Raw genomic sequence first — 16,436 nt, forward strand, 5'->3', positions numbered from 1 at the left:
AAATGACTCAACCTCAGTCGGGTGGTACTTGCTAGACAAGGGACATGGGTTCCAAAACCCAGTGAATTGAGAGGGGCTGGGGACAGGTATCTGTGCCTGGTGGGGCAGTCTCCTTGTGGAGCCAGAAGCACCAGTTCCACCCCTTCCTCTCTCCACTGTGGAATGTCAGAGTTGATTTTTTTATTCCCTTAAGAATCTAGATACAAGTTACTGAGCTGAACTTACTTTGGGCTAATGGTGTACTAGCACTGGGGCTCCCCTACTAAGAGTTGAAATCACTAAAAAGCTGAAATTACTGAGCTGAGAGCACTGAGTACTGTGCTAACTAGTGGGGGAGCCTGAAGCTATACTGTGGAACAGAGCAGCTGGTGGAGCGGAGCAGTTTGTGGGGATGGCTGGAGCGAACCACGGGACAGCTGGTGGAGCGGAGCGGCTGGCAGAGTGGAGTAGCTGTGGGATGGGTGGAGCGGCCCACAGAGCAAGCGGAGCCGAGCAGTTTGCAGGGAGAACTGGAGCAGCTCATGGAGCAGAGCAGCTGGTGGAGCGGAGCAGTTTCTGAGGACGGCTGGAGGAGCAGAGTGGAGCGGTTGGTAAAGCGGAGCAGTTCGTGGAGCAGGCGGAAGCAGAACCCACGGAGAGGCAGGGCAGTTGGCCCCGGACCACATAAGGTGCCCCTTTCTACCCAGGCTGGGGGGAGAGACCTCTAAGATAAACTCTCAAATTCTGGGGTGGCACTGACCAGAGACTTTTGGGTTGTTGGACTTTGGGGTGATTGGACTTAAGACCCTAAGGGGAAAAAGGACATTGCCAAATGTACTTGGAGGTGGGTTTTTGTTTATGGTTTCTGTTATAACCCTGTTTGTGGTGTTTCTCCAATGGGATGCCGCATTGATTCCTTCCTTTATTAAAAAGATTTTACAACACTCAGACTCCGTGCTTGCGAGAGGGGAAGTATTGCCTCCTAGAGGCGCCCAGGGGGGTGTGGTATGTAAGTGTCCCAGGTCACTGGGTGGGGGCTCAAGCCGGTTATGCATTTTGTTACTGAAACAGAACCCCTGGATACTGAACCCGGCCCTTGTTGCTGCCAACTCAGAGGGGCAGAAGCGTTACATATACATATAAATGAATGCATGAACAAGAGACTGACTGGACCTGTGACACAGCACTTTTTTTAGTCATCATTAGCATTCTGTGACAAAAAACTGTATCTATACCCAAGGGCTATATGAAAAGAAGTAAGGTGTAATAGAGCACTGAATAGATCTGGGTTCTATTCCCAGCTCTGCCACAAGCCTGCAAAGAGACATTAGGCCAGTCATTTCACCAGTTTGTGCCTCAGTTTTCTGACCTGCAAAGGAGTCATCCACCTTTGGAAAGCACTTTGAGATCTATGGAGGAAAGGTGCTATAGGGCTACCAACCCTCCAGGATTGGCCTAGAATCTTAATGAATTAAATATTAATTTTTAATTAAAGATGTCATGTGAAGAATCCTCCAGGAATACAGTGCAAACAAAACTGGCAACCCTAGCAGGCATCATTAATTACTATTATTATACCACTAAAAAGCAGGGTTCATCCTTAGCCTTTTAAGTGCATACAGCATTTTTGATACTTCTCACTGACACAATCTACTGTGCCTTGAACTGGTCATTATTTCCTTGGACCAAAATATGCTAGGGTGACCAAATGTCTCAATTTTATAGGGACAGTCCTGATTTTTGGGTCTTTTTGTTATATAGGCTTCTATTACTCCCAACCCCCAGTCCTGATTTTTCACACTTGCTGTCTGGTCACCCTAAAATATAATTCATCAGAATATAAGCAAAAATATAAACCGCCCCCCACCCCACTTATTAGCCAGGCCAAGATGTTTCCAGCATCCGCGGGAGTGAGCCCTTTGCATTTGGGACTAGGCATGAAAACGGAGCTGCGTTGAGAACTGTGCATGGGTTTTCAGGTGCTTCATTCACACTAACGCCCCCTCCCCTATTAGCTGATGTCGCTCCAGGCCGCCGCGCCTCTGGCCCAGGCCTGGCTGCAAACTGGCCCGTACAGTAGCCCTATGGCCCGCCCCAGCACAAGGCCTCCAGCTACGAACTCACCACGGCACCTTACTAGCAGTGGCTGCCGCACTACTGACCCCTCCTCGCGCTACACGCAGCCGCACCTGCACAAAGCGCTGCCCCCCGGCCCGCGGCGCGTGGCTAACTCCGCCCCCCGCCCCTACACACGTGCCCACTCCAACTGCCGAGCCGACAATCACCCCGTGACTCTGACAGAGAGAACAGCGTGTGAAAGGACGGGTTGCGCACGCATGTCCGGAATCCGCATAGTGGGGTAAGCTCATGTGAAACAAAAAGGCCACAGAGCTGCGCATGCGCATCTAGAATCGGTGGGGTCACCGTGCGCATGCGCATCTGGAGACGCTGGTGGGGGAAGCGTCCAAGAGAAACAGTCTCTTCTTTAACTCTTCTTGTGCCGGGCGCCGCCGAGCGGTTAGTGGTACTGGTGGCGCCTCCTGACGCTGCGGCTTCGGCCCGCCGTCACGTGGGCGTGCCGCCGCCGGGAGAGGGGCGGAGAGACCGCAGGTGAGTGGGGGGCCCCGGGACTCCTGCGCTAGTGGCGGGGAGGGACTGAGAGCCGCTCCCCGTCTCCAACCGGGGCGCGCAGCCGGGGGTGGGGGGAAGGTGCGTATTAGCGGTGTGGGGTAAATGGTGGGGGTAGTGTGGGAGCGTGTGGGAGTTTGGTCCCACCAGGCTCCCCTGCCGCGCCTTGTTTCTCTCTCCAGGGTGCTCTGTGGTGGCAGTGGCTGGCGATGGCCCAGGCTCCCATGGAGGAGGAGGAGTGCCCCGAGCTGGTTCCCATAGAGGATCAGGAGGTTGTGGGAGAAGAGGCTGAACTCAGCCACGGCACCAAGATCCCAGTCACTATCATCACAGGTTATTTAGGTAACCAGCTCACCTAGCAACACTAACCTTGAGCTTCCTCTCTGGGGTCTTTACAAAGCAAACTTGCCCTATTTTGTGCGTTTTTTACCACTGCCCTAACAACGTTCCATGCAAAACCACCATTTGCCTTGTTTTATGCATTGCATAGTGACTTCAGTTGGATGTATGGGGTGGAATTTGCCTGTTCATATTCTTCTTGACTAGAACAATCTGTGGAATGAGGAGCACTACTCCAATCAAACCATGCAACCATCTTCCTAGTATTCTATATTTCATGACAAAAAGAGTGCATAATTTCAGTTCTGATGATGCTCTAAACTGTTGTTGTCATGTTTTCAGTTTTCAATACATCCAGTACAAACTTGGTCTCATGGCACCACTATCTATAGAAAATACTTCTGTCACAATGTGCTTGCGGAATCATTTTGGAGAGTTAAATGAGCTTCTGTGGTTACTCCTATAAAATAGCTCATAAAGCCTGACCGGCACAGTTAGGGCTTGTGTACGCAGCAAGTCACTGTATGGCAAGCTCAGAGTGTGAAACTACAGCCAAGCTGCCCTCTGGGACTTTCAGTGTGGTGTAGGAGTGTACACATGCAACGTTACTGTGCTGCAAGCTAGTGCACATCCTGGCTTGCTGTGCAGTAATTTGCTATATAGACAAACCCTGAATTGGCTTTCCAGCTGTAGCGGTCAGTCCATTTTGTTCCATCAAAAGATGAGTGCAGAGATTACATGAGTAAGCACTCAAAATGTGATGCTAGTGTTTGAATGGATGTCTTGCATGACTGATTGTATAACTGACCAAACGTTTTTGACACCCTTTGAAAAAGTCCATTAAAAATTGTATGAATGCAGTATTGCCAAACCAAAGCGTTAAAAAAAAATCATAAGTTAGGTCCCCACAAACTGAGATTGGTATAAAAATCACAGAAAGGGCATTTAAAAAAAAACAACCCTGTTTCAAGAGAGCCAGTACAGAATTTTTTTTCTTTCCCAGCTCTTAAGGAAGGGTATTGTCAGAGTCAGTGAAACTGACAGCCTTTCAGCCCAGCTGCAGAAGCGGCAGAATGCCCCTCTGCTCTACTTCTTCACCAACCACCTTAAATATGATAATTATATTTGGTTTTTTTCCCCAAAGCATAGTGACCTAGAGAGGTGACAGTTGCTCCATAGTTAAGTTGCAACTCAGTTTATGTTTATAAGCCCAATTTTGGCCTCTCACTCTCAGAGTCACAGAAATCCATATAGGGCTCAAAACTTAGATTAGATCCAGGGCTGAGGAAAAATATTTCTGTAAAATTGAAGTGACAATGGGTATCACAATTCCAAAAATCCATGGAAGATTTTTGACACCTTTATAGCCCCGCACCCTCGAAAAAAAGACAAAACTAACTCTATTGAACTTGCCTAGCTGTCTCATGCCTAGGACTAACATTAGTTGATTAGTATGAAATTATTAACATTTCTTTAGAAACAATGCTATAAAACTACTCCAGCAGTATTGATATAGAATAACAAATTATTACTGGGAACCTAAACCTTCATTTGAAAAAAAAAATAAAAAGTTTTCAGCCCAGTTCATTGCAGAAATAGATATAAATGATTTCTCATTGTTAAGAAGGCTTATCAAATGGAGAAAGAGAGTATTTTATATCAGAAGATTTGCCATAGGTGGGAAGAGACTGGTGAGCCCCTTAAGATTTGCAGGGCATGGAGAGAACTCAGTAAGGCTTCTAAGATTTGTGTGAAGTGCTACAATAATCCCCTGGATTCTCTTCTAAGTATGACCAATAACTTTTCAAAAATTAGGGGTATAATTTAATTACAAATATAAAAATAAAATGTAATGCTTCTGAAGGTATTAGATGAGAGAATGAGTACTAGCACTCCATTGGGTGTTAATTTCTAAAAAGTATATTTCAGGAGCATGGTGGTAACATTGAATTTGAAAATTCTCCTTATACTTTATTTTTGATGTACTGAAATTTGTGCTGTTTTTAGGTGCTGGGAAGACAACTCTTCTTAACTATATTTTAACAGAACAACATAGCAAAAGAATAGCAGTTATTCTAAATGAGTTTGGAGAAGGTATGTAATGCTACAGAAATATTATTTAGAAATAAAAATTGGAATACATAAGCATTTTTCTGTTTTGTTAAGAAATGGTTTAGGAAAGTAAACTATTAAAAGCAGACAAATGGTGTAAGGGTGCATGGATTGATATCTAAATTGATTGTTCCCCAAGCTAAGGCTATCTGAGTGGCTTATGCAGTTTCTCAGCAGTGTAAAATTGAGACCATGTCCTCAATAAGCTTGTACATTTGGGATGAACACTACAATAAACATTCAGAAGTTTACTTATAGATTTGGGATGTGTCAGTTCCCTTTTGTTCAAAGAATGCTAACAGACATTGCTGTTCAACTAACATTGAATATAAAGAACTTGCACAAGACCAAACTAAAGAAAAGATTAGTAGTGTCATAAATCAAGCTTAACTAGCAAGAAGTATGTCAAATGACTGTAATAGAGCTTGCCACTATTGAAGCTGGACGATGAGATTCCTTCACTTTTTCCAGCAACTTAGTGCTTTTTTTTTTTTTTAAACTTTAACTAATTACTTTGCTCTGCTTTTATATGGCTGTTGATGAAGAAATATAGTATTGCGAACCTGTGCAATCCCCCACCCTACTATAATGATGTTGGCAAGTTTCCATTGTCATTATAAAAATTCGTGCTATGGACAACTCAATTCATGACCTGTAAGTGGAGTCGAGAGAAGATTATTTTCAGGAGTTGTAGTCAAAGCACTGAGTTCTAAATTTAGTACCTCCAATGACTTGCTGATTGGCCTTGAGCAAGTCACACAACCTCTCAGTTAATGTCTGCAGTTTTAAAAATGTGTAAGAGGTAAGTATTAAACCATTTTTCATTGTCTCATATATAAATTCAATTTTGTCTGCATCATAAATGACTATCATACCACTTTGAATGCCTTACATCCATTCCACCTACGCATTCAAATAAATGGGTCATACTTCTGCTTTTGCAAGTTTATTTTTTGTTCTTCATAGGGTGGTTTGGCCCTTAGACCTTAAATTCGCCTAATATAAAAATAGTTGCTTAAGCTAAGTATAATGTCTAAAGAATTTGTCAGGAAGGTTTGATGAGAACATGGAACACAAATAAAGCTCAAAAATCTACCTCATTTGAATTTTTCTCGTCTTATTTTTCAGGTATTGTTGCGAGTTTGTAGGTTTAAAATATGCTACTTATGCTCTTCCTGTATTTCTAGGAAGTGCCTTGGAAAAATCCCTGGCTATAAGTCAGGGTGGAGAACTCTATGAAGAATGGCTAGAGCTCAGAAATGGTTGCCTGTGCTGTTCAGTAAAGTAAGGAATATTTTGTGGGGGTGGTTTATATAAACATTAAGACATGGGTGGCCAACCTGTGACTCTGGAGCCACATGCGGCTCTTCAGAAGTTAATATGCAGCTCCTTGTATAGGCACTGACTCCGGGGATGGAGCTACAGGCGCCAACTTTCCAGTGTGCCAGGGGGTGCTCACGGCTCAACCCCTGGTTCTGCCACAGACCTTTCCACCCCCTCCTCTGAGCCTGCCATGCCCTCACTCTTCCACCCCACCTAGAGCCTCCTGCACACCACGTAACAGCTGATCAGGAGGTGCTGATTGGTGGGGCTGCTGGTGGCGGGAGGCACTGGGAGCAGGGGGTGAGGGAGGAGCTAATGGGGGGGCTGCTAACTTATTACTGGGGCCCTTTGGCAATGTACATTGGTAAATTCTGTCTTCTTCTCAGGCTCACGTTGGCTACCCTTGCATTAGGAGTAAGCTTGAGGCTTGTGCTCTCTTCTTAAAATTTCATTTTTTCACAGTCCCATCATGTATACCTGGGTATTTGATAGGCATTAGATATATCATCTACAGTATTTAAAAGAAAGAAAAAAAAAAAGCTAAATGATGTTGAATTTCTTGCTCTTCTATATATATTTTTAAAGCCAGAATCCTTGAATTAACTTGTGTTTTTTATTTTGGTATTTTGTTGCTTTGTATCATAATTGTTTCACATACTTGCATCAAATGTTGACTGACTTAGTGAGGTGGAAGAATAGTTGAATATCTATATACAACTACAGAAAGGCAAACTCTCATTCTCAAAAGGAATGTATGTTCTACTGATAGTATTACAAAAACTGAGCATGGGAGTTTATTAGAGGTCAATAACATAAAATAAAATAACTAATTAGTACAATATTTCTTCCATAAGATATTCAAATATAGTATTTTGGAAAGTAGCTCATTTGAAATGCTTTGCTTATTAGATAAAAGTATGACTAGCTGAATTATAGAGCCCCCTTGTTTAGCCTCTTATGTTTAATATTAGGAGTGCGATCCCAGATGAAATTGCAAATGTTGATTCCTACCAATCTGCTGTCACCTATGGAAACAGTTACTGAAGGTTTTATTGCCCCTAATATTTTCCTGCCCTGTGTGCCTTCATGCTCTACCTGTGTGGTAGAGCCATCCCTGAACACACACCTTCCATAATAACTTGTAGACGACAATCATGCTTAACCTCAAGAAGATGGTGGAGGAGCTTCAAAATTGAGGGAAGACATGCCTTAGAGTTTTCAAGGAAATGAACAGTATGTTGATTAAATTTGCTGATGGTATGGAGGGAATTCGGTAAGGCTGAGTTCTCTCCATAAAAGCTACAAACACCAGTGAGGTCAGAGACGTAATACTTAAAGACCTAGAGCAATTCGAATTTGAAAATGGCCATAACATAGCACACACAATGATGAAATTCAGTGTTGGTGGGTGGGAGGAATACAAGGTAATCTATGTGAAAAGGGATGGAGAATCCAAAATACAGATACTTAATAGGCATAAACCTGGAAATCAGTAATCCTGAAAAAGACATAGGAATGATAGTGGACAGCAAATTATATGTGAGTTTGCAATGTGCAGGATTTTTGGTTTACATTGCCTAAACGTAGTTTTGGCCATTTCTATACAGAGGCATCACATCAAGTAGCAGGAATAGTGACCACATCCACAATATTCCCATCTTTGTGTTCTGTTTATAGCATCTAGCACAATGGGGGCCTAGCTCATGACTAGGACTTGTTGGCACTACTGCAGTACTAATAATACTGTGTTCAGTTTTGGGCATCTACTGTCCAGAAACATGAAGAACCTATTGGAGAGAGTTAAGAGAACCAAAATGATCAGGGGCTGGAGAGACTAATTTGAAGAGAGTTTTAAGAGATAAGAATATATTAATATAACTTGCCGAAGATTACTGTGATGGAGCCATAACTCCACAAATATTTGAACAGAGTAAAAGTAAAGGGCGAGAAATTAAGGGTAGTATTAAGTAAAGGGGTAAAATTATGACCAGAAATATAGACCCCAATTAGTAAGAACTTTCTGACAGAGAGACCTATTAGGCTGTAGAGTATTCTCCCAGGGGAAATTGTATAAGCTTTAACACTTGGAACATTTTAAACTTGCTTGGACAAAGCTGTGGAAAAGGTACTGTAAGTGACACCTTGTATTGACAGGGAGACAGACTGGATAACCTACTAGGTCTTTTCCTTTTTTAATATGTCACATTATGAATGCTGATACATGTAATTAACATGTTGGATTCCTTTCATAACACTAACTGGGAAGTACAGTAACACTTTTGTTAAGTCACTGATAATACCACACCAACTCGAAGTGGCACCAAACCCTGCCAGAACAACAGATGCAAAACCTGCAGACATATTTCCACTGCTACAATGAGCAACAGTCCCCACAACACACCTTTCAAGATTTATAGGTCATATGCACGCCTGTCACAATGAGTGGTGCTCCTCATCTAGTGAACTAAGTGCCCCAATAACAACTGTGTGAGTGAAATCAGACAATCACTACGCTCTCAAATGAACTGTCACAGGAAAACAATAAAAGACAACCACCACATTATCTGTGGGTGAATACTTTTCACAAAGGGATCACTGTCTATCTAACCTATCTGTTCTCATCCTCAAAGGAAACCTGCACAACACTTTCAAAAGATGAACCTGGGACCTTAAATTCGTAACTTTGTGAGATACTAAAAATCATGGAGGGAATACAGACACTGTATTTATGGCTTATTACAACAATTTATAACCCACTAACAAGCTCCCCCTCCCCCCAGCTGCTTCCCTTCCTCCCTTCCTTTCCCTATGACTGGAGGGGTGTTAATGGACCACTTCACCTTGAAAGTCCCTTGACACATATATTATCTAATTATGCTAAACCAGGGGTTCTCAAACTGGACTTCGGGATCCCTCGGGGTCGCAAGGTTATTACATGGGGGGTCGTGAGCTGTCAGCCTCATCCCAAGCCCCGCTTTGCCTCCAGCATTTATAATGGTGTTAAATAGATACAAAAGCGTTTTTAATGTGTAAGGGGGAGTCGCACTCAGAGGCTTTCTGGGTGAAAGGGCTCACCAGTACAAAAGTCTGAGAACCCCTGTGCTAAACCCTTGTGTTCCACCTTGTATTTAGCTGTGACAGTCTGAGTAGGCTTCCCAGAGCTGAAAAAGAGCTCTGTGTAGCTCCAAAGCTTGTCTGTCTCACCAACAGAAGTTGGTCCAATAAAAATGTTATTACCAGATAATTAAAATAAGATAGAGGTTAAGTGATTTGTCTAAGGTTGGACAGTGAGTTGGCAGTTCTGAGTATAAACTACAATTTCTAACTACCAGTCCCTTGCTTTAGAGATTAAACCACATTACCTTCCGTATGAATAAAAAACATAAAACATATTCATATCTATTGTAGCTCCTGTAAAGGCTGCTCAGGTTGAAAACTTTTTTTTTTTCCTTTTACAGGGACAATGGCTTGAAGGCTATTGAGAACCTGATGCAGAAGAAAGGAAAGTTTGACTACATACTACTAGAAACCACTGGATTGGCAGATCCAGGTAAATAATTATATATTCATGATAGCCATGGTGAATATCCTGTTTTTGTGAGAAAGTTATAAATCATTTTATATTTGCTTGCATAGTATGCATTTTTATTTTGAATGTGTGATAGTGTGGTATGTGTTCACATGACTGACTGCAATACAAATTATGAAATTGTATCAGTTAAAGATTTTGTTGCACAAGCCAGAATAGAATCCAGCATTCTCTCCTGCAGCAGTATGGGCTCTGAAGGCTAACAGGAGTAAAACATGATAAATTATTTTTTCAGTATGGCTCAGAATACGCAGGCAGCAAATATCAGAATGACAGTGAGAAGTGTAGTATAAAAACCGATGGCTCCGAGTAAGGAGGTGCTATTTTTATGTAACACTTTCAGACTATTATTATGCATTAATTATATATATTATGTGCATGTATTATGGAGATTGTCAATGATGGACTTGTATTTTGTTAAGGTACAGAGCATACTGTCAAACAGGCAAATGTATTGTCTAAATATGTGAATCAGATGAATATACAGAAACTTCCAGTTCACAGCTGGTTGCACAGAGTTAAATATTGCTGAATTTGTAGATAATCTCTCATGCTAAATGTACATATATAGTTAATTATTTATTTTTTCCAGTCCAGTAATAAAAGATGTCAACAATTCAATGGGTGCTGTTTATATTTTACTATACAAAAATGGCATGTATGTGTTGATTTTAAAATTAAGGAAAACTATTTAAAAACCGTCTGCCCTGACCTCTGTTAGTTAAAAACCTGTTGTCAGCCAGGAAAGTGAAGGAAATTCTTATTTCCCATTTAGGAGACTGACATTCTTCAGTCCAAAGCTAAATAATTGTAATGGTAAAGTAATTTTCTTTAAAAGAAAGGACATTGATTTAGCCCCTGTTACACACACATCCTATTTCAGTCAAATTGGAAAACTATTAAGGTTTTAGAGGAAAAAATCAATAGATATCAGGAAACCATTAGATCGTGTGGCCCTTGTTATATCTTGCATGAGTAATCACTGTAAACATCTGACAGGTATTTCAGAGTTGACACAAAGTGATGCTTGGGGGACCACATCTTGTCAGTTCCGTTGGATGGCTTTAGACATTGGAATGAGTTCAGTTATCATTGTTTTTCCCTATATGTTTCATTCTTTTAGACAGCCCTGTCACTAACTAGAGCCATGATGCTTTGAAAAATAAAATACTTTCATTGCTGTCAGCTTCTCCTCTTCATGTTGTGGCACTGTTACATGTTAAATCAGTTCATGTCAAAACAAATTATGATGTCTTATTTATAAATATATAACATTTATCCTGAAGACACTAGGCCCCTTTTTGTACTGGGGCTTTTCAGGAATAACCATGAATATTATACCCCTCTACCTTTTTCCTCTCAGAACAGATATCTTTTGGAAGGGCTTTGACTTGTTAACTTTTATTGGCTGATCTTAGTCTACATGTTTTCAGGACTGCTTTTTATGCACAGATTGAACATATTATTTCAGAGGCACATGTAACGCCTACCCTCCCATGCTTATTTTCTTCTTCAAAGAAATGAAAATACTTTGTAATTAAATAGCATCTGCTTTTTCCAAGAATCCCATAGTGCTTTACAGAGTGAGGGATCAATTCTCCACTGATTTGTGTAGTCATTGACTTCTCCAATATGAATGTGAAATGTTGCCAAGTCAGAATTCTCCACTCGCACCATTGTATGCTTTGCAGAGGTATAAACGACCAAACAAAGTGCAAGGCAGTAGCTAATCTAGCTCTTGTAGCTGTATAACACTACCTATCACTGAAGAGCATCCTCTTCTGGGGTGGAAATAGCAACAGCTAATTAGTTCCAGCGACATGATGTACACACGTGTATGTGAAAGGAAATATGAAAAATGCCATAGCCAACGTAAACTATTCTGAGAATATAAATGAATATAAATATAAACCTGAGTCAGAATTGGGCCAGTCCACTAGTGCTAACACCTTTACTCTTACAAAAAGTACCTTAGATGTTTAATACAGCGTTTTTTCATTTCAATGTTTAACCATCAGTAATGAAGCAAAATGTGTCATTGTTAAATATTGAAATTGAAGACGTCAGAAAAACTATAGTGTTTGGTATCAACTCAACAAAATATTACTAGTTCAAAGGAAAGCTTTAATCTTCAATAATTAAACATTTTATTTGATATTGATTTTATAATCAGCTGTTATAAAATCAGCTTGGAAACCAGTTCATTCTCTTCCAAAGTTATTTCACAAATGACATTTCAGAAAGATACTTGGCTCCAGTGCCAGGCTCAGAAATAATACCAAATTTAATTATTTTTAAAAAATTACTAATGGTGTCAAAAAATTCTTATTCTATTAATTTACGTACTGTTGACATAAGGAAGAAATGGATGCAACTTTTCTGAAGTGCTGTCAGCCTCCAGAATTTTTTTTGGTCAGGCCTTGTCTATACCTGAAAAATGCACTGGTGTAATGAAATCAGTTTAAAAATGGATGTAGTGGAACCTCTGCAAACCTCTAATGTAGACGCACTAAATCAGTTAGTCTTGCTTGTATCAATTAAGCTTCAGTTACCAATTTAAGATACGTTGATATGAACTAGTATTACACTGGTTTAAATGCATCTAAATGAAAAACTGCTGCACTTTTCTAGTGTGGAACCCAGCGTGCTGTATTGAGTTATCTTCATCTATGTCCCACGCTGCTTTCTCATGTGAAGAACTGGGCAGGATATTAGGGAAGAAAGAGGTTCCTAGCAGACTGCATTAGGATCTAGCTCCTCTCAGAAGTCCTGATCCAACCTTTTTTCCCTCTCACTGTAAATCCCTCCTTTCTCTCTGCTACTACATAAGGGGGTAGCGGAAACTTGGAGTAGATAAGCTCACCCAGGGAGAGCAGGAGAAGAGGGAGCCAATGACATTACCCTAGAAAATGGGGTTCAGTAGATAACGGATCAGTGAAAAGGAGCAACAAGGCAAGCTGATGCTAAATGCATGGTTGGAGAGAGGTAAGAGAGCAGAATCATGGAAGTGTAGTCAGGAGTATGTGCGGAGAAGAGGAAGAAGTGCGAGACTGTGTAGAAAATAGTGTAGAGGTTGAGGAGGATGAGCATAGGCCCTTACTTTCATCAAAAGGATGGATCAGTTTTAGTGAAATGGCAGGGATCCAAGGGGGATAAAAAACAAGAAGAGAACTATAAAGAATTTGGAATTAAGAAATGTGGTTGCTGACATAGTGGTAGAGTCATGTTGAGGGGTTTCTTTTTGTTTTGAATTTTTTTATTTTTATGATGTACCTGTTAGAGCTCTCACATCTTAGGTGTTGCTATCACTGTTTTCAAGACTCACAGCTGCATCACTGCACCAAATATATGGTTGGAGAACCAACATTTTTAATACTTGATTTCGTGTTCTTCTGGCATCAAGGGGAAAGTTGAAGACTAGCAACCGTGAGCAGGTGTGATTTAAAAACTGCTTAGAGATGAGTGTTTTCTGGTACATCATCCGTCTTGCAACTAAATGTCTTGCTTGTTAGGCGCTGTGGCCTCCATGTTTTGGGTTGATGCTGAACTCGGAAGTGACATATATCTTGATGGTAAGAAGTGTGTGTTTATCTTCTGTAATACTTGTGAGAGATTTTCTTTCGCTTTAGTGTGAGTTATTTGGACAATTTCTTTTCAAGAAATAAACAAGTAGCTTGATTGCAGAGGCATGGTGAAAACTTATTTGCTGTTGTTTATGTATGGGTAACCTCATGTTCATTATTTTCTCAATGAAATATATTTAAACTTTAGAAATTTTTTTTACTGGATTTGTGCAAACACGCCAAATTCTGAAGTCGAAGGTAGTGATGACTCTTAATTACATAGGCACTACTTTTCATCATGATAAACTGTCCGTAAGCTGAAAACAATGTTTGTGAGCAGATACCTGTAACACTGTATAGAAGCATGTAAAGCAGTCACTAACGATACGGATTATGGAATTTCTTCTTGCCATTACAAAATCTGGTTGTGTTGGTGGAATTCACTTTCTTTGGTTTCTGTTGCATCATTGAAACTATTCCACAGTACTGGCCACTTAAAGAATTTCTGGATCTGGATAGAATAGGAAATTCTGAAACTTGTTACTTATCTATATACCACATCTTGGGTTGGTTTGTTTTTTTTCCTCCTCTCAATCTCTTTCTTTAGCACTCTTGTTCTCTGTACTCCTTTCTTTCTCTTGCACCAATTGGCGAGTCTCTCAAAAATATTTAGTGTGTTGTAGTTGGGCTTATTTTTTTCACATTTTTACTTATTTTCTTCTTAAAAAATATATATATTTCTTTTAGGCAATCTGAGAGAGCCTGTCTGCTCAATAACATAGGCCACCAAGAACAGAGTGCCTTCCATTGCCTTTTCTCTTAACTGGCTCCCTCATTGAGTACTGATTCAGATGCATAGTTTTAATCCATTTTGAGATTGGTTCAAGTTATATGAGGGACTACCTCACCTTCTGTTCTTGTTTACCTCCTTTGCCAGCTGTGTTCCACCGCCAGACTTGAGTGACACTTGTGTGTGGCAGGCGATGGTTCTCTTGGCAAGTGGCTGTGTATCTGGAAGTTGCTCCCAGAAATGATCAGAATGACCATGCTCCTCAGTTCCTTCAGAATACTACTACTATAACACCACTACAACATCTTTCCCCACATCCAGCCCCTGTGGACTGGAACAAGGAGAGAGATGCATCTGTATTATGTGTACACCTCACCGTTTTGGTAGGCACTCACATACCACAGTGGATGAGCATTATATAAGAACCTAGATAATTAGGAAACAATTATAATATTTTCACCCAGATTGGTGAGAGTTTTGCGAGGTTATAAGTAACTGAAAGTGAGATTAGAATAAAAACTCTTGTGTACCCTTAACTATTGAGGTTGCTGCTGCCCCTGGAATTATTCAAGAAGCTAACATCCTCTTAGCAGTTTTCAGTTTATTTCTTAATCAATACTCTTCATTCTAGATGTCACTTACGAACTTTTTTTCCCCAGGTATTGTGTCTGTTGTTGATGCTAAGTATGGATTGCAGGTAAGATAGTAATATTTAAAAAAATACTGTAAACCAAAACAGTAGATAGACGTGATGGTCTTTTACATGTTTTGTTTGTGGGCTAACTTCTAATATGCTAATTCTTGTGGTGTGTGAAGCTATGTTACAATTGCAGTTTCATAACAAATTGCAGCATTGTTTCATCCAGATAATCACGAGGTGTTAAAAAGCCTCTTCTTTCCCTTTAATGTAATGCTTTGTAGGTGAAGAAGCAATAGCGTTACACAGTAGTTGTAATCTGTTGTCTGCAGAGCTCTTCTCTGCTGAGAACTGTTAGGTCAGGTGGTACTTGTTCCTCTTAGTCTCTAGCAATTTATACAGATACCCAGGCTCTTCATTGCAGACAGGCACTTAGATAACTGTAAAATTGGCTGGAAAGATGAAGATTCTCTTTGGTCCCAACCAACAATCAGTGCTACTTTTAAAGGAAAGAGGAGCTGATCTCAGGAACTGGACTAGGCAGTCATCAGTGGGATTAGAACTGCCATTAGAAAAAGAGTATCTAGGGGACTAGGAAGAAGGGAGCAAGGCAGTATGTACAAAGGTGAAGAGAGCCAGGATGCCAGGCATATATTCCGTGTAATGGAGAACCCTACAGCAAGAAAATGGAGGAGAGGACCAGGTGGCAGGCAAACATATATGTGGTGGGAGAGAGGACCAGAGGAGATAAGAAAGAGAACTGAAATGAGAACAGTAGGTACTGTGACTATCCAAAAAGTTTTAGCCTTTTTTTGAAATTAAAGAGAGCTAAAAATACATGTTTTCAATTTCAGACAATTAGCGTAATTGTCACAGGGATATTGTGAGATTGAGTGAAATGAGAGATGGCCCACAATTATCATAAAATGAAACCAGGTGCAGTTAAGATGTGATCTACACTATGAAAATGTTTGTTTCCCTGATTTTAACATCTAGATACTTCCTCTGTTTTTGAGCATACTTAATATTCTAGGTAAACTGAAAGATGGTGTTTAAAGAAAAATAAAAATATTGAGAGATTTCTTTCATTGATATACTTGTTTGAGCTGTGCTCCTTAGGGTGTTATGTCTACGTTTTTGTGACCTTTGAGTGTTTTTATTAATATTCCAAAATCCGGTTAGAAAGGATTTAATATGGACAAAGCATGTGTGAGGGAGACAAATATGAAACATTGAGGTAAAACAATGGAAAAAACTATGATAAAATGTACTAGCAGTAAAGTTTACAAAATTCTGTGGAAGTTTTTTTCAGTGCTTTCAAAATACAATTGGTGACGGAGAAATGTAGAACAGTGGAATGAAAATAAAATTGCAAATAATTGGCAAAATAGCTATAGTACTTAAACTTTTAACACTATCTGTAAAGGATTAATTAAAGCATGCCATTTGTCATTAGTTCTGTTTTCTGGATAGCTT

At 40.4% G+C, this 16,436-nt stretch overlaps 1 protein-coding gene across 1 annotated transcript in view; it reads left to right on the forward strand.

Annotated features, from left to right (window-relative positions):
- The first annotated feature begins 2,398 nt into the window (after window positions 1-2,398).
- LOC127046781 (COBW domain-containing protein 3-like) overlaps window positions 2,399-16,436 on the forward strand; it is a 56,614-nt gene continuing 42,576 nt past the window's right edge. The window contains 7 exon segments of the mRNA XM_050944298.1: window positions 2,399-2,589; window positions 2,790-2,949; window positions 4,954-5,040; window positions 6,246-6,342; window positions 9,840-9,931; window positions 13,483-13,542; window positions 14,983-15,020. Coding sequence (XP_050800255.1) covers window positions 2,817-2,949; window positions 4,954-5,040; window positions 6,246-6,342; window positions 9,840-9,931; window positions 13,483-13,542; window positions 14,983-15,020 — 507 coding nt within the window. The 5' untranslated portion in view covers window positions 2,399-2,589; window positions 2,790-2,816.

This window comes from Gopherus flavomarginatus, chromosome 3, assembly GCF_025201925.1.
Source record: "Gopherus flavomarginatus isolate rGopFla2 chromosome 3, rGopFla2.mat.asm, whole genome shotgun sequence".
NCBI classification, from domain to species: domain Eukaryota; kingdom Metazoa; phylum Chordata; order Testudines; family Testudinidae; genus Gopherus; species Gopherus flavomarginatus.